The sequence below is a fragment of the Triturus cristatus genome, chromosome 9 (genome assembly GCF_964204655.1).
Source record: "Triturus cristatus chromosome 9, aTriCri1.1, whole genome shotgun sequence".
NCBI classification, from domain to species: domain Eukaryota; kingdom Metazoa; phylum Chordata; class Amphibia; order Caudata; family Salamandridae; genus Triturus; species Triturus cristatus.
This window is the reverse complement of record NC_140592.1, coordinates 447,810,220-447,834,360: the sequence shown is the minus strand read 5'-3', so window position 1 is coordinate 447,834,360 and position 24,141 is coordinate 447,810,220. Positions and strand designations below refer to the sequence as shown.

Below are 24,141 nucleotides of genomic sequence, written 5' to 3'. Positions count from 1 at the left end.
AAATTCTGAATGGGGAAAGCTGCACTTCTGCAGCCCTCCCACGCTTCATTCATTTTGTTGGTGGTGCCCTTGCCATCCTGAGGCCACCACAAGGAGAGAAAATGTGCCAAATTGAAGAACCCCGCAGGGCAGAGAGAGCTTCAGAGGTTACTTTTTTCTCAGTTTTATTGTTATCCTAGGGGTGCCCAGTCCCACCTGAGCACCCCTACATGCCTCCGCAAAGGGCATCTCAGGGAGCCCTACCCTGGCTGTCCATGTATGCTCTCCACCTGGGCAACATCTCTTCTGCTGCCCATGAGAGCTGGAAGCTCTCTCCCCTGCTTGCTCCTGCGAGTAGGAATCTCCTTTCTTGTGGTGGCCGCCTACTTCCCCCAGACGATCCCTTTTGTGCTCAGGGGTCGGGGTCGGGGTCCCGCCACCTCCATTATCAATAAGGCCTGGGATTTGGAGCCCCCTAGGCCTGAAGGAGCGTCTGTGGAGGGTGCCCACCCACAGCTCCTCCCTATAAAAATTAAATATATAATTCTGGTCTGACCATCGGTCCCTGGCCACCCCGGGGTATCTTTAGAAAAGAGTGGCAGAGCCCCATGTGCTTACTTGGGTAAAGGTCAAAGATAGCCAAACTTTAAAATACCCTGTTGGGCCAATTTAGACAATCTTGGGCTCATTTTACTCCGGTTAATAATTGCACATGGCAGTGCCAGGGTCCAGCAGTGAAGCATGGAAAAAACCAAGCATGAAAGAGTCTCCCCCTTGTGCAAGAGATTTTAAAGGGTAGAGGAAGGTTTCACAAGGCACCCCTGGCTAATCCTAGGATGCCATGTCACCTCTTCATCCCTGTCTCAACCCTCCTGCACAGCATGCTGGGACAGTTTAAAAAGGGGTCCTCCAGGAGTCACTAGTCTCAGCTCCTCTGGGGGCCTCTGCTCCATCCGTCCTTGATATAAGGAGCAGGGTCAAGACTGATTTGCATATGGCTGGGTCTAAACTGGGGTGGCATGGTGAGCAAAAGAAAAATGGATGTAACCCAGATCTCTTGACTAGAGGGTGAATGTTCGATTTGTTCCGCATTCCGTCCATCATTTGTGTGTCTTTTGCTTAACAATCTTAATGTCAGTTATCATATACCAATGTGAAACGTAAATGAGTATTTCTGTGGCATTTCCCCCAAAAATGATTGATTGAGAAGAATGCAGTTATTTTACAGGCACTCAGGACTTCTTGTAAAGTCAGAACAATTATCATTCTATTAGAATGAGGTAGAGAAAACTGATCACATGACCTGACAATTCATGGCTACCTTAGCACGCACACAAGATAATATTGCTTACAATAACCAGGTGTTTATATTGACAATTAAAATATTCTGATAGTATAGCCATTGATCTACTTCTAATAGTGTTTTTGCCTAGAAAGAAAGCTTAACAATGTATATAGGGTGCATCATCTGAGAGTCCATTTCCTGGTTGAAGGTCTATTACTATGCATATTAAATTAGTTAATTTAATTTAAAATGTTGTAAGAAACGTGAGTGTCAGGTATTATATGTCGGGACAACCATCCAGCAACACATTTGCCTTACAGTTAAGATCTATTTTAATCCATATTGTTAACCCTTTTTTAGGGTGCTGGATATTCAAAATACTATAAGGCATGTAGCCCATTTTTAAATTTCTCTAACAACCAAGGTTTGTTGAAACATGCAAACGTCTATGTTGCCATTGAATTCAAGCCACTAAGAGTCACGAAGTTTATTGGGAAAAACAGCATGTTATATGAAACAAAGTTCAAGTTGTTTTGGGCTCTTAATTGCACAATGCATAAGCACTGTATACCTAATAATCTGTGATCACAAAACAAACAGCCAATCTTCTTGGTTCATATGTGAGGTGGTACCACTTATGGTCACATGGGTGTTGGACTTTACAGACGATTGAGACTAATCAATGCAGGGAATAAAAAATCATGTGAATGGTTCATTTAATTTTGATGTTAATATGGCCAATGGAATATATTGATAGTAAATAGAGAACAAATTGCCTTTTATCTTCTCATTTCCTAATTTGTCGCGGGCCACAGATGTATTAAATATGCAAAAAATAAGTGCAAAACTCTGCAGTTGTTAGGGCTTAGTGTCACTCTCAGAGTCACATAGTTAATTAAGATTAGTAAAAACTAAGGAGCCTATAAAAATAAGCACAAGTGGTGAATAGTGAGTTTCATAGTCAATGTATCAAACATTTGATTAACATTAAAGGCTGTTAATTTGTTCCAAGGGCTCTTGTTGGCCAATGTGTTGGTACTCAGTGTTTCAATACTCATGCGTTTAAAATGGGCATTCATCTAGACAGTTTCTGATTAACGCCTGTACAGGCTTGTTACTGTAAAAATATGTCTTTCTTTCGTCACCTCCAGAGTAAGAATTATTGAGAAAACCACAAATGTTGACATTTACAGACTGATCTATTTCCCAAACAGAAAAGGTTCACAAGGAAATTGACCATGTTATTGGTGAAAGTCGCCTGCCTTCTATGGAGGACCGAAGCAAGATGCCGTACACTGACGCTGTAATCCATGAGATCCAGCGCTTTAGTGATATCATCCCATTGAATATACCACATTCTGTGACTCGTGACACAACATTTAGGGGCTACACCATTCCAAAGGTAAAATATAACACAGGAGTATCTTATAATTGTATTATGAAAACTGGTCTTCTGTCAAATCAGAGAAATTGATGAAAGCACAGAACAAGCTCTGCCTTCGCCTGATCAAAATGAAACATTTGCTGGTCCGAATTTAATGCCCATTGCTCCGATATCTACTGTATTAAGCATTGTTCATGGAAGCTAAATGTTGAATGATCTACAAACATGTCACTTGGTCTAGTGGTTCACAACTTGTGGAAAGATTTTAAATAAAAGGGCTCAAGGGCTTATTTAGAGGTGTGCTGGAACAGGACATCTATCAAAAATCCAAATATATTGAGTATCTGCTGCCTTCTCCAGTGCATCCTGTTAGCAAACATGATGCAGGTAAAAATGACATTTTTCAGGTGACACCCAATTAATGAGCACTTCATATAGGCAAGGATTACATTTCACAGATATCTATCTATAATCACATTACTATATTGAGAGACACAATGTCATTTATTCTCAATGATCAGAATATTCTAAGAGCTTTCGAAAAAGGCATTTATGTAAACTGCATAGGAAGTCAGCACCATGAGCATGATTATGAGTTTGATGGTGTAGGAGAGTCAGGGTTACCGTGGCCAGAATTACCAGCTCTGTCTGTCAATCACTAATTTGCACCCTCCAATTACAAGTTATTCCAGTAGAAATAGGGAATATAATGCTGACCCACTTTTCCTGAGGAAATATTGACGTGTGCACCCCCATTACTGTGTGCAACGATGGACATTTGTTTGCTCATAGGTACCACCAACTGAAGGCAGATAGTAATTGGGAGCTGGGGATCCCTATGGGTTGGTGGTGGAAAAGTGGATCTATGAGGGCATGCAGGGCAGAGGAGGCTAGTCAGGCAGAAGGGTCTCTACCAAGCTCCTGAGGTGCAATATGAGGGGGTCAGGCCGGGGCCAGGCTGTGCTTGTGTCAGCAGCCTGTGCCTGATCAACATTTAATTTTACTGGCCACATTTTCCGGCTGGTAAAACTGGTCCTAATGTTCCCACATTGGTTAAATCTGAGTGCAGGTACAACAGACCTATTGTGATCAGGCACATCAGTATCCCACCCAGGGATACCGGTCTGCTCTATGTATAATGTAAACCTAAGGACAATAAGGGGTCTAGTGGTGGGAGGTGGCAGGTGGGAATGTAATTAGATGTGGTGTTTTACTAGTCTGCAACATGGGGAATGATGGTGAGCACCATTTATGTTGGCTAACCCTGAGTCTATAGTTACTCTCTGAGCAGGGACTGACAGCGTAGAAAGTGAAGCACGTCAAGTTTTCAAGCTACTACAGTGAACTCACAAATCACCTTCACATTGTAGTACAGTTAACTGATTTCTATCAGGAGAATGATGTTCATTAAAGCATGTCATTTGAACTATACTTCGTAATACCTTTTCTTCATTCTTACAGGAATACCTTGATGAGCATCCTCCACTGACTAGAAAACAGAAAAATGCAACATAAGTTTAGGCCAATTTGCTGTCCTAGGTAGAGAGCTAGTTGTGCCTTAGACTGCTGCCTCATCTCGTCTTGTCCTAGAAATGGCATTGCGTGGTTTATAGGCAGAGAGGAGAAACATTATACTATGAATGCAAAATACAGCATCCCCATTTTTATCCAGAATTATATTTGCTTGGCAGCTCTGTGCCCTGCATACATCATGCATTACTTGTTGTCAGCAAACACACTTTTGAAATACATTTTAGACTTGTATGTTGGCTGTTGGAAATTCAAAACAACAAAGGAGTGAGATAGAGGGAAAAGGAGAGGACTCGCCCTCCAAACTTTTATCAAATAACCAAAAGGAGTCACTCCTAGAGAAATGGCAACAATGTAAACCTTGTCACAGGAAGGAAAAGGTTTTCCTTTTAAGTAATCATCACCCACCAGGGTTACCCTTTGGTGGCATGCTTCATCATAGGGCTTATCCCCAACCTGCTATGGAAAGCGGCGTGCTGCGACCGCCGAACATGTGGGAGCACTGATAGTATATTTTGCCTATACACCTACGCTGGTTGTAATGAAATTGGAGTGGGTTTCTTTATGTAAAAAATGGGTTAAAAATATCTGTCTAGTGGGAAAAGGATTAGTTTATCCATTCCCCTAGTCGATATGGTTAAAAAATGGTAATGTTGAGAAACTTCTAGGGTAAATGACCCTTAGTTTCTCTAGTCAACTAGTTTCAAACCCTACCCCAAGACTTTTCATCAGGACCAAAGGGGGTTACTCCCTGTTACAACTCCTACAGTCATCAGATCTCTCAATAAGTGCAAAATATAGATATAATGAAAACATGTGAAGATAAAGGTATACAGCACCTATTTGGTCTGTTCTTATCTTTTCTAATTATTTCTACAGAGCATGGGAGAGAAAAAGAGTTGTTAAAAATATGAACGGCCCGTGGGCCTCGTAATTGAATTATGTGTTGTCCATCATGCACTAAAGTGAGTTAATAGTGATATATTTCTCATACTCATAACAAGTGAGCACTCTGTGAAAAATTATTACAATGTAAGGGTAGAGTAGACAACCAATAGATAGACACATACCGCACTTGTTTCCAAATAGAAACAGTACTGCACACAAAACAATATATACATGTCAAATGCCCTAGTTAAGCCTCATGAGTCCAAACGAGGAAGAAGGGATGCCTTTAGTCATACTCTGTGGGTATAAAACAGTATACAAAAAGGTATAATTAGATGCAGCAACGGATAGGAAAAGCTCCTATCATTAGAAGTGGAGATCTGTTAAACCCATAGTTCCGGAATTCTAACATTGTATGGCAGGACTAACCTCCCCAAGGCTACTCCCTCATTGTGGGACTACCCAATCGCCCATGGCTCTGGTGATGACAAAGGGGTGTGGCGAGTCCCATAATATACAGGGAGGTCGTGCTGCCGTCGGTGCCCTCGTGTTGGTGCGGTGCTAGACCACTAACCTGCTTGGAGAGGAAGAGCTTTCTCTCTGTTCCACCGAGGTGCGTCCACTGTCCCAGGGTTCGCGCCTTGGCTACTCAGGGGAATAACTATTTTTATTACTGCCGGATGGGTAAATGCCCACACAGTGGGGAACCCCCCCCAAAAAAAACACTGTGAGAAAGAATAAGCAATGGAATTTCTGGAATCATTTCTTATGGGCTCTAAAAAAGAAGCTGTTGTTAATAAATCAGAGGAAAAACTTTGTGGGTTCACATCTGAGTTCGTCTGAAGCAGACCCTGGGCAAATCATATATATTCTAGTGGAGATATTCGTGCAATACACCTTGTTCATATGCTATGACCCCAACGTCAGGTTGTGGGTGAAATTGTTGAGCCATCCTTAGTTAACATCTGCCTTATCAAAACACCCTGGGGCAGATTTACAAGCCCCTTGTGCCACCAGTGCATCATGTTGCGTGACGCACCAGTGGCGCAGCCTGCTGAGTGATATTTACAAGCACAGGTAAAGTCACCCTGCGTGACTTAACCTGTGCTTGTAAATATCGCCCCTGTTCATGCAACACTTTGCGTGTTAGGGCCTTGACATGGGTGTTGCTGTGGGTGTTTCCACACAACACCCATGTCCACTGATGCATTTCCAGATTTACGAGATATCGTAAATCTGGAAATGCATCAGAATCATACGCCACCCTAGGGGTGGCGTAGCGAGGTGTAACTAGGAGAAATGTTTTCATTTCTCCACGTTTGTTTCCTCTTTCAATGTGTGCTGTTTTCCACAGCACACATTGGAAGAGGAAATCACCTCAATTGATTGTTTTTGTGCAGGAATGTGCCCCTTCCTGCACAAAAACAATCCTCCCACGACACAGGCATCCTTGCACCATGGTGCAAAGGTGCCTGCACCGGCGCATGGCAGCAGTTTGTGCGCCAGCACAGGGGTCAGCACAAAGATACAACATATTGTTGTAAATATGTGCATCCCTGTGCTTCTAAACTAATGCAGCACAGCAAAATGACTTGCGGCACAGCGCTGCATTAGTTTCTTGTAGATCTGCCCCCCCTATTGGAAAGGTCACAATGCTATAAAGCCTCTCAGGTGCTGAGTTGGATTTAGATGGTTATTTGATTAGTTCTTTAAAAGCTGTAAACTAACCCCAGGCTTCTGAGAGTATCATGAGGGGATAATGGTAATAGTAGAAGGCTGCTCAGGTGCTATATTTGTTACTGGTGGATCCAGGGTTAGTCATATAAACTGATGCAGGGGATGTTTTCATTCAGGCCTATCTCGTGTGACTTCAGTCTCTAAACCCATCGCTGTTCTTTCTTGAACAATAGGGACTTTTGGTTCACTTGCTCGATTACTGTCCTACGTAAGTCGTTAATAGTATGTTATTTTTCCATGTAGTGGGTGGCCATTTTTGTTGTTACTCGTTGGCATCTGAGGTTGCTACGTTGCTCGCAGACTCTGGTCTTCATTTTATGTGACGTCTTGCCAATATAGTGTAAGTTAAATGGGCAGGTTTAAATAATGATCACCTGTTCCGTGTTACAGTTGGTGAATCATCGCATTTCCCATGTTGTTTTATTATTGAAAGTGATGGTTTTACTGGTTTGGGTCAGATGGCACACACTGCAGTTACAACATGGATAGCATCCACTGAGAGGTGTAATGAAACTCTGACGACTTGTCCCTAGGGGTGCATGGCCGGGTATGTACCAGCATTTCCCTAAGACTTCTGAGGAATTGACACAGTGTTCTTTTGACATTGATGCATCATTGACACCGCATTGCCTTCCGTAACCGAGGTCTCGCACAAGCAACCAATGCATCACCTCCTTTGCACAACGCATCATCCTTGAGCGGAAACGCTCTATAATCCTGCACATGCTTAAATAAGTGATGCATCACCTGGATCCGTGACGCCTCACCCCCTATGCTTCACGCTTTTCATTTCCAATGCATCCAAGGTACTGTAAGCGGTTCTACGTGGTTCCTATGCCCAGCCCGTGCTCCATTGCGGACGGACTGAACTTTTGGATTTGTCCCGGTCAAGTGCAATCAGATAGCCCCAGTCTAAGCTGTAGACTTCGAAACCCTGTATTTCTATTCAATCTTTAAAAAAATCATATCTTGACTTCTATATGTTGGATTTTTGTTGTTGGTTTTGTTTTAATCAGAACATTTTTGGATATTGTTCTAAGCTGATGTGGAGTACTTTTGTGGTGTTTTCACTGTGATACTGTGTGTGTGCACAAATACTTTACATTTTGCTGCCTACAATAGAGTGAGCACAGATAAACATTTAGTGTGTACTACACTTACCCTGACTAGAGTGTGGATCCCTACTTGGACAGGGTGCATACCTCTGCCAATTAGAGACCCCATTTCTAACATCGGTGGCAACGGTGGGATAGGACTTGTATTTTTGCGTTAAATACAGTGATCGGTGTACACTTCGTCCACATCTCAGACCATTACGTAACAATATACTATTTTCTTTTCCTCTTTGGCAACCGGTTGAGATTTTGCAACAGTCATGTCTCAATCTGGAAAGTCATCAGATGTATCTGCAGTAGTAGGGTTTGAGCAGGAGAAGTTGGAACCCTATACAGTGTCCCAGCTCAAACGTTTCTGCAGGGAGCTCACATGTTCTTTGAAAGGCCTCACTAAAAGGAGGAGCTGCTAAAGGTGCCGAGGGCCTGGTTAGCAGCCAGGGATGGAGAGGTGCACCCAGAAGATAATAATGTTGTTGTGGAGGAGGCAGAGGAAATAAGCTTGCATCTGTAATAGCTGGAGGATCCAGCATTGCATGTGGGGCAGTGGGCCAGCCTGAATGGTGGAGGAGCTCTCTCCAGAGCTGGCAGTTGTGTTTCATCTAAAAGCCTGTCTGCAGCAGCTTTGAAAGACAGGTGGGAAGAAAGAAGACTCCAGTTGGAGCTGGCAAAACGTATTGTGGTTGTGGAGGAGCAGAAGTTGGCAATGTAAAAGGATAAATTGACCATGGAAGAAATTATGATGCTTTTGGCTTAGGAGCTGACCTTGAAGGAGCTGGATTTAAAAGCAAAGAGGGCTGCATTCAGCACAGATGGTGGCAGCATTTCTTCAGTACACTCAGGGGGAAAGGTACACATACCCAAAAGTATGCTTGTTGATTATGGAGTAGGAGAGGACATAGATCAATGGTCTCAGGTCTATAAGATTGCTTTGCAGATGCACAGGATTCCTGAGATGGGTGTGGGTGAAGTTTTATGGAAGCATTTATCAGGGGAGAGGGGACACCTTTTTGGCCCTAGGAGATGAGAACACTACAAAGTACCCCACCATGAAGGAGACCCTGATTAGGAGATATGGCCTGACCCCAGAAAAAGACAGGCAGAAATTTGGGGCAAGTGAGAAACTTGGGCTCAGACATGGGTAGAGTGTGTTGATTCTGCGGAGCACTGGACGGTTGAGTGATGGGCAGTGAGGTAACAGCCTATCAGGAGTTGTACAATTTGATTGCAAATGAGCAAATGTTTAGTCTTTGCTTTCCAGAGCTGTGTCAGCACGTGCTTGATAGTAAGCTGACTGACCCCAGGAAGCTTGCTAAGGAGGCAGACCTCTGACTAATTACCAGGGTCCAAAAGAAGTGGGACACTCTGCCAATGGTGTACAGTGTCCCCAAAAGAAGAAGGAGGGGGTACAGAAATAAAAATAAGGAGTTCTCTAACGGGCCCCAACTAGTTCCCATGGTAAGGATTCCCAACCTCCTGTTGTGAAGAAGATTTGGTCCCATTCAGGAAAGCCTGCAGGGAAGGGACCCCTGAAGCGCTTTGCATGTAATCAAAAAAGGCGTTTCAAGGGGGATCCTAAGTGTCCCAAGCGGGCACAGCCCCCAACCGGTGAGGAGTCACTGGGGATAGCAACTGTAGCGCTTGGGGTGGACTTGGTACCAGTTAGTGGTGTGGAGCCAGCTAAGTTAACCCTAGTTTCCTTTGGTGACGGTGGGATAGTCCTAACTCTAGGGAGTACCGGCAGTGGGTGAAGGATGGAGGCTCTGAGAGACACAGGAGCAAGCATGACTACTGTCAGGTGCCATCTGGTATCTTCAGAGCAGATAGTCCCTAATGTGGTCCACCAAGTAGTTGCTGTAGACAACAGTGAGCGCCAATGTTTGGTGGCTCAGGTTCCATTTGAATGGGGGATCTCAGGTTCCATAAGGGCAGCTGTGAGTTCATCCATGCCTGTGGATTGTCTGCTGGGCACTGACCTGGAGCATACCGCCTGGAAGGAGGTGGAGCTCAGGTCACACTTGGAGGATTGCCTGAGTGGGTGTGCCTTGTCAGATCTACTCACGTTTCTGCAGGAACGCCATGCAAATGATGAGAAAGTCCACAACTTCACCTGATCATCTATTGTACCCAACGTAGTCAAAGTACTAACAGTAACCAGGGGAAGAAGGGAATAAACAAGGAGGGAAAAGACACAAAGGTCCCACGTCACACCCCAAACTGTGTGAAATCGGTTGTGCCAAAAGAGTGTTCAGTAGAAAAGAAAAGAACAGGAGAAGAGGTAAGTATCACAGTGTTTTCCTCATGTTCTAACTACTACTCTTTTCATATGATACAGTATCTACCTTTAGAGTTCCCTTCTTCCGTGTGTGCTGATAACTGGACTGAATGGGAGACCATTACATCTAAAAACAAGAAAGACAGAGATACGTAAACCTGTTCTAGTGGGAGGTATATACTCAGCAATGTGATAAGATGGCCTACCTATTGCTATGCAGGAACAGCTTAAAAAAGAAGTATCCTAGTATTGACTAAAATCTAAACAAAACCTTTACTATGTCCCTAATACAGGAACCCTCTAACAAAAAAGAAAACTAATACCTCAAAAACTAAGGTCTTATTCAGAAAGGTATTTTAGAGATTTTATTTTCATCCCAAACATCATAGCAAAAATATGGCTGCGAATAGAGAATAGCTTTCTCTCTCTCTAATTCTAAGTTTTCAGAAAAGCACCTCTACGAGGTTCACAGGAGTAACACAATGAAGTTCTCAACCAGGGGTTAACCCCATAATGTAATGCTGCGAGGATCCTGGTAATGCGAGCGGGAGCCAGAAACAAGGAAAAGGTGCCAGCGGACGGCGCGAAGAGAGTGAGGGAGGAGACAGGCCGACCCGAAAGCAATAGTGAGGACCCGGAAATACACTACGCCGTTCTGACGCTTGAATGCAAAGCGTTCTCCTTCCGGGGCGGCATCCCTTTTTTGCTCTGTGGCAGATTCCGGCACATGCTCCAAAGCGGAGATCGGCCGCGTTTGTAGTGGCTAGCGTTCTACAGACATGACATACCTGACCACATGGTCCATGGCAGCATGTGAGGGTGGACAGAAGGACTTGGAGTCTGACAGAGTGGCCCAGGTCTCTGCAAGGAAGAGGAAGGGCAAGGGGCGTGGGAAACCCACTCCATATATTCTGGCAGTCCAGGAGGAGGCTGAACCTGAGGGGGACACACCAGAACCTACAAGGGAGGATGTGGCCAAACTGGGCCTTTGACAGCAGGGCTGTGGTACCTCTAGGGAGGAGTTCTGCACTTTGCAGAAAGAGTGTCCTACTCTTGTTGGTCTTCGTTAGCATGTCAAGGCCCAGGCAGCTGGTGATGCCTCTGGAACTGACCTGATTTACTTGGAGAATATTTTCCTACATAGCGAGCCTAAGGGTGCTGAGCCTGAGGTAGCCCATGTGCTGGTGGTACCCCAGTGCTTCACAGCCTTCCTACTGGATCAGACTCATGATGTGCCTCTGGCAGGTCATTTGGGTGCATAGCTCTGCCAACTAGAGACCCCATTTTTAACATCACCCTTAAGTTGGCCTTACTGCCCATTCAGGCAGGGTGCATGGTACTTAAGAATAAGAGATATAAAGATTTAATGTCAAACATGTTCTTACAGTGAAAAGTCCCAAAAGGATGTTTTTACTTTAGCAGGGTTAGCTGTGCTAGGGGAAAGCACTGGGATAGAATATTACATTTAATATTGCCTATCTTCCTTTGATAGAAACAGCTGCGAAGTTCATTTTTAGACATTTAGAAAAAAATATTTCTTACAAACCCAATGTATTGGTAAGGTCAAATTTGTAGTAAATATTTTAGAACAGGTACTTCTTAAAAGTTGCCTGATAAGCCTCTAGAAGGCAATTTGCATAAGCTTTTAACTGTCACGCAGTAGCTGACTAGGCACCTTGAAGGGCTGTGACCTTGATCCCAAAGCTGAGGCACAGAGCTTGGGTGTGGGGAGGACTTCTGTGCTTCTGGCAGGTTGACCAACTCGGCTGCATCCAGGAACTTAATCAACTTCATAGAGCCCTACATTATCACAATTAAATGTCATCACGGCCAGCCCCTTCTTTTGTTCTCCCAGGCAGCAAGGAACCACAGCCAGTGGTGGCAGAGATGCCCCTAGAACTGATTTGGCCAACAATCCTCTAATTACCGCCCTCTACATCAGTTCAGAATCTCCACTTTGGCTTTCATCCAGAATTCACACTTTATGCACATCAATAGATCATCTTGCATCTTAACATTTAATTCTGTATAAAAAAATGCAACATCCATAGCTAATTTGAAACTTTGCCATGCTTCATTTTGTGGCTTTCCCCACCTCGTCAATATTGGCACCATTCAGTGCTACTCTTCATGAGTTTTTCACACCATAGAAAGTTGATCAGTTATATATTACTGTGCATTTCATAACCGAAGTTATGTCTATACATGTTATTGTAACTGACCCTTGTTGGCATTTTATTCGAATGTCCTGGGCTTATGAAATTCTGCATTGCTTTACAAAATGCTTATCAAGGTTCATTTACTTGCATAATATGTTAAAAGCTAGATGTTAGTGGCCATAAACCATTCCTAAGATAACGGTTACTAATGCTAATGTAAGATTATGTCACTTCTGACACTGTCACATGTTGTGTTTTTGTGACATTAACGTCATGGTTATATCATGTTGCATCTATGTTATTGCATGTTCATTTTTGGCTACTAGACCTGGTTTTCCAGACTATCTATTGTTGCTTTAGAGAATGACGAGGAAGGGGGATGGTCCCTTACAAGACTTAAACATGGTTCCAAAGATCTTTTTACAATAAACATTTATGCACTGAATGCCAACTCCTCACAATTTTGGCAATCGCCGAACAAAAAGATGGCACTGTTACCTCAAAATGCCTCTATCATTTTAGGTGGAGACTTTAATCTTCCAAAGGACAACATTCTTGACACACAATCCAATTCCAAATTCATACCTTCCAGGGTATACAATCAAATGAAAAGTCTTTGTTCAAAACATACATTTAGTGATGCCTGGAGGCCCCACAAATGTACCATCTTTTAAGTACAGCATCAAAGTTACAAACATATTGATTATCTTCTGTTTGACCCCAATCTACTTAATTCCATAACACTGACAACAATAGAACCCTCTATCCATTCACTGAACGGTCTAGGTGATAGACAATGGTGCACATACACAGAATTGGTGAATGAGGCCATAATCTAGGATATAAAAATCAAAGAGAACTGTTTATCTGTAATAATATAGACTTGATCTTCTGCTCTGCTGAGACACCTTACAATTCTATACAGGAGGTCTAATGATATGTCACATGGCAAAGAAGAATGTTGAGACCAAATCCTAATGAGATAAACTTGCCAAAGATATTAAAGAGACAGAACAGAAACACTGGCACTCCAATGACAGGACATGCACAGACAAGCTAAAAACAACCTAAACATGAATGTAACAAGATTGTCATTATTAGAGATCATGAAATAATGATAACATTTTAATAGAGCTGGAAAAACCCTTGCAGCCTATATAAAATTCAAAAGAAACAAAACCATTACATCTAGCATTAATAATCAATTAGGGAATATTTTGTCCAAAGATACAGAAATGTAAAAGGTATTCAGAGATGTCTATATTAACTTATAAAAAGACAATAACAATGTAATTAAAGAAAAAAGCTGGGAGTTTCTAACCAAAATCTCAGTTTAAAAAGTTCAGTTTCTGATAAACTGAACTTGAAAGTGAAATATCAGACACCATCAAATCAATTCCCTCTATAAGTAATTCAGCACACTATCACTGAACCTTTAGAAGTCCCTCTCACACACTTTGAACATAAGGGTGCAATCTTGGGCACAACAGCTGAAGCAACAATCAGTCATAGCGATAAATATACACAAACGCCTTAACCAGACACCTAGAAAAAATAATTGCCAAACTTATCCATAAACCACAAGCATGTTTTCTCAAATGTGGACTTGTCAGTGATAACACCCGCACCTTCAGTCACATCATTGAGAAAGAGTACCTTTCACAATCTCCAGCCACCACTTTATTGAAAAAAATATATGTTTATTAAGTTTTCACGTACCCAAGTGTACACAGGTGACAACAGCAATGAGAAAGTATTATACAATGTGTCATGTGGGGCCCGAAATCACAACTGTACATATAAATTACAGTCTTATACAAGTCTCCATAGTTTGCTGAGTCTACAAAGGTCCCAAAGGATGGTTTACCACATATCACATTGTTTCTGGTTAAGCTTGGTACAACATACACTATTCCATATCACACAGAACATATTTTTAAACCATAGCCAAACAATTAAAACATTGGGTCTCAGTAATCAAGTCAAGTCAAGTCAAACCACTTTATTCGGCTAAACAAAGCCATAATAGTACACCACAAAGAAAAGTACATTAAAAAGACTGGTTACAAAACATATTTGTACATTCGGGGTTCCTTACAATATACTGCATACAAGCAATAAAATAATACAAATAAAAACATATAACTTATAATTCATTTAATCATACATTAAAAGCAATTATATCTATGTGTAAAATCAATCTGCACTTTAATATATTTAGCCTAGTTTCTTCCTATGTCTGACTGCCGCCACCAAGAAGTTCGCAACACTAAAAATCTCCCATGGATTCTTTAACAACTGCAGATATGACAGGGCAGGTCTGACTTGTACAAATCCCTTCCCCTTAAGAATGGTTCTTGAAAACTTTCTCCTCATAGGGCTAAAATGTTCACAAAACATTTTAAAGTGTAAAGTGCATGGTGTCCTGCAAAGAAAAATTATCACATGTACATGGACATAAGGGCCATACTATCAAGAACGGGCGTAACATTATCGCCGCTGTAGCGGCAGAAAACTGCCGCTAAAGCGGCAATAAGGGGCTTAATAATATGCCCTAGAGAATTCCAATAGAAGCCCAGGTTTGATGTCCTTCCGCCCAGCTCTTGGTGAATAGCAAAAGTAGAGGTAGATTTGGGGACCGCCAGGAGATATCTCATAAATTTATTTTCAACTTGCCGAAGTACCATTGCGGATTTATATCCCCAAATCGCAGACCCATACGATGCTATTGCAATGTTTTTAGAGCCATACATTTTAAGCAAGGCATCAAAAGGCTTCGCTCCCAATCGGGAAGCAAAACCTTGAATGGCAGCTATGGACCTCGACATAGCAAGTTTTTTTGCCCTTAGCTGGGGAATCCAGGAGCCTCTTTCATCAAATAAAACTCCCAAATAGGGAAAAGAGGAAACCATTGACAGCTCGACTCCTTCACAATAAAAAGTTTTACATTTTTTTGGCCTCTGCCCCATTGTCATCGTATGCGATTTAATTTTATTGACAATAAGGTGCAGGGATTGCATAAAAGATCCAAAGGAATCCAAAAGTTTCTGCAGACCAACTACGGTGCGAGCCAAAAGAACTGCATCATCCACGTATAGGTTTAGGCATTGATCTATTGTACTTCTACCTTTCCTAAAACCATATTGGCAATCTATTAAAATTCCAGAGTCGTCCAACCAATCGGAAAGTTTATTTAAAATAACTCTACCTAAAATCTTCACCACTGAATCAATCAAGTAAATAGGTCTGTAACAACCTGGGTCATCTCTCTGCCCCTTTTTAAATACTGGAATAATGGTCGAGAGAGACCAGGAAGGCGGAAATCCATGCTTACTCGCTATGTTCAAAAGATTAGTTATAATTTTCGCCCAGAGCTGTGGCCTCATTTTATATAAATCAGCCGGGACACAATCGGTGCCAGGGGCCTTATTGCTAGTCATTTGTACAATAGCTAACTCTACTTCAGTTTCCATAAAAGTCAATGATTTATTGCCCCGAGATAAAACAAAAGTATCTGGGGAGACAATCTCGACATGTGATGCTCCATAAACAGTATTAAAATGGGAGTACCACTGATCCTCAGTTATGTTACATTCTAAGGGAGGGTTATTTAGTCCCGTAAAGAAGGGATTATTGACTATAGCCAAAATCTAGCACTATAGACCTCAACCAAAAGCAGGTCATTCCACGCCTCTTCTTTGATTTCCTGCTTACGGCGATTAATCGCACATTTATAAGACTGTCTCAATTGGGCTACTAGAGTGGGATCTCTAGGGACCTGCTTCAGGGTAGAAATAAGATTTTGGTGGGCTTTCGAACATCCTTTATCAAACCATTTCTCCCCCAAATTAATATAACTTCTGCTCGGAATTGATAGGCCCAAAGCCACCTGTACACAGATCTCTTCAAATGCCAATAATACCTCTGAGCTCTTATCTCCAGGATTAAAGCATATATTAAAACTCTCCTCCGCCTTAAGCAATAAGTCTTGAAGGAAAGACTCCGGGATTATACTGGTCCATTTTAGTCTCGTCCCTGGTCTGTAGTCCTTACATGTAAACTGTTGGGTAATTGTACCTCTTTCTCTTTACGGCCAATTAACTCACATAACTCAAGTGTAACGGGATTATGGTCACTATAGTCAGACCAGATCACACCATACTTAAAGGCTTGGGGTGATAATAACGGAGAAATAAAAATATAATCAATTATAGAATCCTGCCCCCTTGCCTTAAAGGTAGGGGTGCTCCTCCCCGTAATGTTTGTGTTTGCCTGGCACAAATCAACTGCTGCCAGTAGATCCTCCAGGAATTTTCCATGTGGACTATGCTCAAAGGGGCAACTAAGGGGATCCTCTGTGCCTAAATAGTCTCCCATAAAACAATCCTTCAGACACGGATGAACATTATAATCTCCCAAGATAAGAATAGAATAAGAAGTGGTTTGTTTGAGTCTATAATCAATTAAAAAACCTTTTAGGCTACTTAAATGTTCATTTAAAAATCCAAGCTCCGGTGAGTTGTAGAAATTTACTATTAACAATTTCATAGAATTACCATTATTAATTTCTACAGCCAGGCAATTGGTAGAACCGGTATACACAGTGCAATGTTTGCCCATCACCTTTAGTGATATTAGGGTCAAAAGTCCCCCCTTTGCTTTTCCCGAGGCTGAGGGCCGCGCTGACACAAAGTATGATTTATAACCATCCAACCAGAAATTATCTTTTTTTCCCATGTCTCTTGTACACCCACTATATCATAGGCTTTAAGAAAATTAATCCATCTAGATTCCCTGCTTTTTATTCTAAGTTCAGCAACATTCCAACTTAAAATCTTACAATTCAAATTCTCCTCCACCCTCTCCATAGGGGGTCCTTCTCCTCCCCCCCCCCACCCACTGGGACAGGGGGCTGCAGTCAATCGTTTTCATCCAAGTGGCTCAATGGGGAAAACCTGTTAGAGCACACTAGGCCATTCATCATTGTGTCCACATTTACAGAGTTAGACAGTGATTTGGGGGTAAATGGACCTCTATTTTGGGTCATATTATCAGGCCCTCTATATTGAGTCAAATTATCAATCCGATTAATCCCCGCACCCCGCCCTGAAGATGGGTAATCCTTCTTTTTTATTTGTGATGAAATCCCCAACGGGGTCCTACCCAAGGTCCTGACCGAGGTCTGATCGCTCTTTAGTGTGGGTACAAAAAAAAACAACGGTAGAGCACTTATACCCCCTGGGCCCATATTATAACCTCCATTTAACAACAATCACACCACCCCTATTTGATCAAAGTTAATAACAATTCAGTCACCTTCGCCTTCTTTTATCCTTTGTCCAACTCCATCAACACGTCTCACCATTATAATGTGAGCAGAGGCCTGTGCCCCATTTGCTGAGTGTTGTGTTGGTTTTACGTAAGAGATCCTCAGTGGTTTCTATCTCATTCATTTTAAGTGGGGGTACTCCCATGAGCACTGCAAATAAAGGGGTGGCCTCAGTTCTAAAATTGTTATATCTTTTACAGTCCCCCCTACTACCATGGGTCTCCCCTAGACTCTTGGGTTGGTTATTCACAGCCGTAACACAGTCAGGTTGCCTTCGCACATCACCACCTCCTAAATTCTGAATGGCAGAACCCCTAGTTGATATACCTTCCTCCACAGTAATATCTGAGTCTGTAGTGGAACTACTGCCACTTTTATTCTGTACGCCAGTTCTCCTAGATGTGTTACCCTCCTCTACAATAGAACCAGATTGTTCAGTTGTGTTCTTATCACTTTGATTACTTTGATTACTCTTCACAATATCAATCCATTCCAGTTTCTCAAACAACAGGGTCAATTTCCTATCCATTAGTTCTTTAAACTGGACTAGTACAATTCCCAGGGCGCTCTCCACAGCGGAAGCAAGAGCCGAGTCCCCCATACTGTCCCTGGTTTGTGCTGGTGGAGGAATAGCGTCGTCCGTCTGTGTGCCAACAGAATTGGTTAGAAGTACTACATGGTTAGCTACATGACTTACAGTTTTGGCTCCCTTGTTACTTTTAGTTTTTTGGGTGCCAACAGCCCGTTTTCGTTTGGCAGATGGCTCTTTCGCTATTACCTCATCCAAAGGTTTTGAGACCCGTACTCTGGTGGCTATCCGTAGCCCATTGGGAGCAACTATAGAAGGTGTATCCGGGGTTGGCAAGCGGGGGTTGTAGGGACATTACAGGGTGAGCTAGGTAGACACATCAATACAGAGCCTCCCTGCTTTAAAGGACCTAAAGATGAGCATCTTGGGAGTGATTAACCGTCTAGGGAAAGTCACCGCTCAGTCATTTTAATTTCATGAGTCAGCAACGACTCTGCCCTGAAGATGAAGGCATCTAGTGTACCGGTTACTCCTTTATGTTTGCTCATAATCAGTCCGTTATTCCACACTTCTCAACAAACAATACCCCAAAGACCAATTTATACTGGAGAGGATGAAACACGGGGGTTATTAACAGGGATGAAATAAGCTTTGACAGTACCTTGAAACTAATCGGTGCACATGGATGCCGATGGTCCAGTGTCAGAGTGGGGGCCCAGCCCTGCCTCTTCCGGGCTCCTGTGGTGTGTTGATTAGCAGGACCCGTGCTGTGTGAGCCCGCGCTGAATTTTAAAGCACCCCCGCCGGCGCTGTGATTGGCAGGCGGAAAAGATGTAGGCAAGCGGCTCCTGCCGAGAGGACTGCAGGCTCCTGTGGTGCGTTGATTAGCGGGACCCCAGTAATCAATGGGTCATTTATTTGCCACAATCAGGGCCATGAGGCCCGCCCTGGATATTCAAACATACACTTAGGAAGATGGCATGTACACAAATCCCCAGGGATTAATGCCCCAGGGATAGGCTAACTCAGAATACGGACCATAGTCCCCAACAGAGATCTCCCCTGGCCACCCACGTTATATGCAGCCCTAGCAGGTCAATTGAGTGGTGTGGAGAGCCAGCGACTCACCATCTGTCCCTGAGTCTGATGCATCAGAGAAGGGCACATTCCCTCCATCTGTTTTTTTGAACACTTCTAATACCTCCGACCACAGGAGTGCAATGGGGCGTCTCCTTACTACCCTTGCTTCCTCCATTTGCAAAGCCAATTCTTCCCTTTGTGCCCATTCTTTAGCTGAGGATTCTCAATGAGGCCCCACTGGCCCCACCACCGACTTCCATGTCATGGCAATCTGCTGCCTGGTCAGCACTAGTGCCAGGTAAAGGAAACGGTTTCCTACTTTCTTGGGCTTTGGTCTAGTGAAGGTCCCCAGCAAGCACATTTCCAAAGTGCAGTTTATGTCCCACTGCAGCATCACGGCCAGCCTCCGCACTGCTGATGTTGGAAATTCCCGGATATGTGTGTAAGAAGAGGTCATATAGCAGAAATCTGTCTCCTCCGATGAACATCTGTGACAACGCTTGGTTTCTACCCTACAAATAGCTGTGAGCTTCTTGGAGGCAAGGCATGTTTGATGGAGATAATTGAATTGTTAAAATTTGAGGCAGGTGTTACAGGAGACCCTCTGTGGGTGTTCCAACAGTCTTACCCAGTCACGGTCCAATATGTCTTGCCTCAACTCCCCTTCCCACCTATTCCGCAGTGCATGCAACGGTTTACTACACATCATACTAATGGCACCCTAAAATCACTTCACTAAATGCCTCCCATCTCGCATTGACATTAGTAGCTAAAGAACTGCATGCATCTGCGGCTCTTACATGCCTCTGTCCCAAAGTGATTTAAAAGTCCGGATGAGTGCTTCGTAACTGAGAAACTGCCCCGGTGGTACACCATATGCCTCAATCAGAGTAGTCAACGGTTTCAGAGTGGAGGCCTAACAGCAGTCACCCACTGTGATCAGTCCCACCTCTGCCGAAAAGAAGGAAGGGGGTCACCATGTGACAGGCTCACCAGCTGGAGGGCCAGGGCATACAGTTGGGAGTGCCCTGCTTGCCACACACAGGACTACCAACAGTGGAGAACCATGGCCAACAAGAGGCTAACCTTCCCTCTCTCGGGCACCTAACGCAAAAGTCCCCTTGTCCAACACTCCTGGGAGGAGCCCTTAGTGTGGCTCTGCCCCAAGCTGCTCTAATTCTGGCAAATGCGTGGCATCTAGTCACTTGTTAATCCTCTGCAGATGAGCAGCTAGAGAAACGGTCTCCATATCTAGTACCCCCAGCCCCCTCCAAAATGGGCCTCTTTAGTATGTCCAGGTCTACTCCATTGTGTTTCCGATCCGACATGAGTTTCAGAGGAGAGAATCAACTTGTTCAAACCACACAGATGGGGTCCACACAGGAAGATTAGTAAAATATTAAGGCACCTGAGGCAACATAATCATCTTGGCAAGTGTTACCCGTCCCATAATGGGGAGCTGAAGCATCATGGAAAAGGCTATGTACCCACATAAGGAGCATAATGTGGACACAAGGTTTCCCTCCCAGGTGTCATCAAGTGTGTGGAAAATGTGTATCCCCATGTACCTGAAAGTGTGGGGGGTCCACCGAATAGATAGCCTCAGGGAAAGAGACCTTTTTTGTCCCTGCTTCGGGGGGAAATGCATATTTGGTTATATTAACATCCAGTCCTGAGACCTGGCCAAACTCCTGTGGCAGCTGCAGCATGTATGGGAGATCTGTTTCTATGCTTGCAACATATATTAGTAGGTCGTCGGTATACAGGGATATAATGTGATCAATTCCATGTAGGATTATGCCCCTACCTCTATATCTCTCCATGCACAGAACAGCCAGGAGCCCAATGGCAAGCACAAACAGGATGGGAGCCAGTGAACATCTCTGAATAGTACTCTGATGGATCCCGTAGGAATCTGAGATGTTGTGACCTGTTTGCATCCTGACAGTGAAGTTAGTATAGAGCTGGCGCACCCACAGTACCCAGAAAGCCCCAAAGTCATTTTAAGCTTGACCTTCTCCAGGCATGACCAGTTCACAGTGTCAATTCCTTTTCCAGGTCAACAGACACCACTTCCATATGCCCCTCACCTGGCAGAGTTGGAGAAAGCAGGAGCATATACAAACAGTGCAGGTTCAGGGAGGTATTGTGTTATGGTATGAAGCCACACTGTTCCGATCGGGCCAGTGTGGGTGTATTTGGCAGCATTCATGTTGCCAGGAACTTACTCAGGACCTTAAAGTCCATGTTCAAAATGTACAAAGGAATATAGGCTGTGACAGATGTCTCCGGTGTCTTTGTCTCAGGGAGGGGGACCAACATTGCATCCTTAGTGCAGGATGGCAATTCTCCCCTATCCGGGGCCACGGGCCATAGCATAAACGGCAGTCATCCTTGGCACAAGCACTTCAGCAAAGGCAGAGTAAAATTCCACTGGTAGGCCATCCGGGCCAAGTGTCTTTACCTGTGCCATGTCGCGAATGGCACAATTAATGTAATGGGGTGTTACAGAGCCTCTGAGCCCCTCTCCAGGTCCTCAGTGATTCCCTTACAGGTGCAAGGGGTGAAGAACGGAACTCAATGGCTTCTGGCGCATCCCCAGCCTGCCTCCTGTAAAGTGTCACATAGTAGTACCAGAAGACGGTGTTAATGTCAAACTGGAAGAACACCAGGCCTCCACCTGGCAGGCTCACTTGAATAATAGGAGAACCCCAACTTTTGGGCTGCACCAACCATGTCAGCAATCCCGCTGCCCTACCCTCGCTCTCATGGGCCTTAGTTACATAGTCCTTGTACCCATGCTAGTAGAGTTTCTCTAGGAGGACACTATACTGTTCTTTGGCCTCAGTCAGTCTTGGTCCCATGAACCATGGATGACCAATCCAGCTGTCCAGTTGTTTGAATAGTGTCTTCCAGGTGAGTCAAATCCTGTTCAAGGTCTCTCCTGATGCTCAACGATGAGCCCAGACAATATTCATGCACCACCACCTTAAAGGCCTCCCACTCCTCCAGACAGTCCGATGCCGATCAAGGTTGCCCTCAAAGTAAGCCAATATGGCTTTGTGGTGGCCATCCCAGTAGGTAGGGTCTTCCAGTTTACTGGGATGTAAACCCCACAGGGTAACTGCTGGTCTTCCCTCCTCCAGCTGCATATAGGGTGCTGTTGTCTGATATAGTGCAGCTGAGGTATTCTGAGTGTTGGACAAGGGTGCACAGTTGGCTGGTTCAAATAATTCAGTCTAACTGGGCATGTAGTGTATAGCAGGATGAGTAAAAGGAGTATTCCCTAAGTAGGCCATGTTGCACCATCAACACATCTTTAAACCTTCAGTCCTCCATCCATGGGAAGAGTGGAGTGGTCTAGGTCTGTGTCTGCCACCCAGTTAAAATCCCTCCCCCTCCCGAGAAGCATATACCATACAGTGAATGTACTCAGCTGTGGAGACAGGCCAGTGAAAAAAGCTAGTTGATCTTGATTTGGGGTATAAACAGAGCCCAACACCAATTGTTTTCTGCTCAGCCTCCCCTAGATCAGAACATATCTGGCAGACTTATCAATAGCAATGCTCACCACCTCAAAGAGGACACCCGCCCTGATCCAAATCAGTGCTCCCCTAGCAAACGCAGAGTACTCTGACGCTGCGTTGAAGCTGCTGTGCCTCAATTTTAGTAAGGTGTGTCTACTGAAGTAAGGTGATTTGGACAACCCTGCACTTCAAAAACATGTGGACCATGTGAAGTTTGTCCACCAACCCCATGCCTCTGATATTCAATGTCATTACCTTAAACCCTTAATGTGGTGCTGCCATGATAAATATGAGTACCCTGTGCCTACATCCTCTCGTCCTGGACTCTCCTAACCCATGCGGACAACCCCCAGAGAGTTGGATGTACAAGACCCAAAATCCAAATAACCAACAAACAAATTCCAACTCCCCAACCCCATAGCAGCCCAGCAACGGCTAGCTGCCCAAACATAGGCATGGTAAATTATGAATGCAAAGTATTACCGCTATCCACAAGGTCATGGAAAAAGGTAAGGGGCAAGTCAATCATGCTATCAGTGCACGCAGGCATTTATCCCAAGCCAGGTCAGTCAGCTTGGGCCAGCTACAATATCAATCATCTCGGAGAAAGAGCCCTCAGAACAGCACAGACTATGGCATCCAAGCAAATAGCTACAAGAGCATGGGGTGACCACCCTTTACCATTATCAAGCAGGGCCCCCGAGGTCCGAGCACCACAGCTGGTCAGTCACAACTAGTCGTACGTTGGGCTACCGCAATGCCCAGGACACCGAGCAGGGCCCCCATCACTACCAGGTGGTTGTCCATCTATCAATGCACAGTATCATCCCACAGCACCCACTTAGCCAGCCATCATGCAAATCTCTCATCCCCCAAAAAAGTAATGAATGAGAGCATTTATTTTGCTGTCTGTGGGGCACTTGGGGCATGCTCTGTTTACTTATGGTCGTAGTATCACAGGCGGACCCTTTCAGACTGGGCATCTGCCTGTGCGCCATCTTCAGAGTCAGGGTTAACCCGGAGGCTGCTTGCAGTGCCACTTCTCTGTCCACATTTTCTGCGCCCTCACTGGCTTCCGTACTGGGTCACTATGTCCTGTATCTCGCTGAATTCTCCCCAGCCAGTGCTGTGGTTTGGTCCCTCCTTTTGCTGCTCCTCCACCAGGCTTTTCAGTCTGATATCATTCTCACCAGTCCCAGGCATCAGAGGGCTTCAGAAAGATGTGGGCATCCCATCAAGCATTGTTGGACTTGGCCCTTTTTGGCTAAAGTTCTTTAAACTTTTTGCCTTCCTCCTAGACCTTTTTCTGACATAATGTTACCGACTT

General features: G+C 44.1%; 1 protein-coding gene across 1 annotated transcript in view; it reads left to right on the top strand.

The window, feature by feature from the left end:
* Window positions 1–24,141, top strand: part of LOC146798113 (cytochrome P450 2C16-like) — a 383,825-nt gene that overhangs the window by 302,933 nt on the left and 56,751 nt on the right. Inside the window, exon 7 of the mRNA XM_085625338.1 lies at window positions 2,479–2,666. Within this exon, the coding sequence (XP_085481464.1) occupies window positions 2,479–2,666 (188 nt within the window). The remainder of the gene's footprint in view (window positions 1–2,478; window positions 2,667–24,141) is intronic.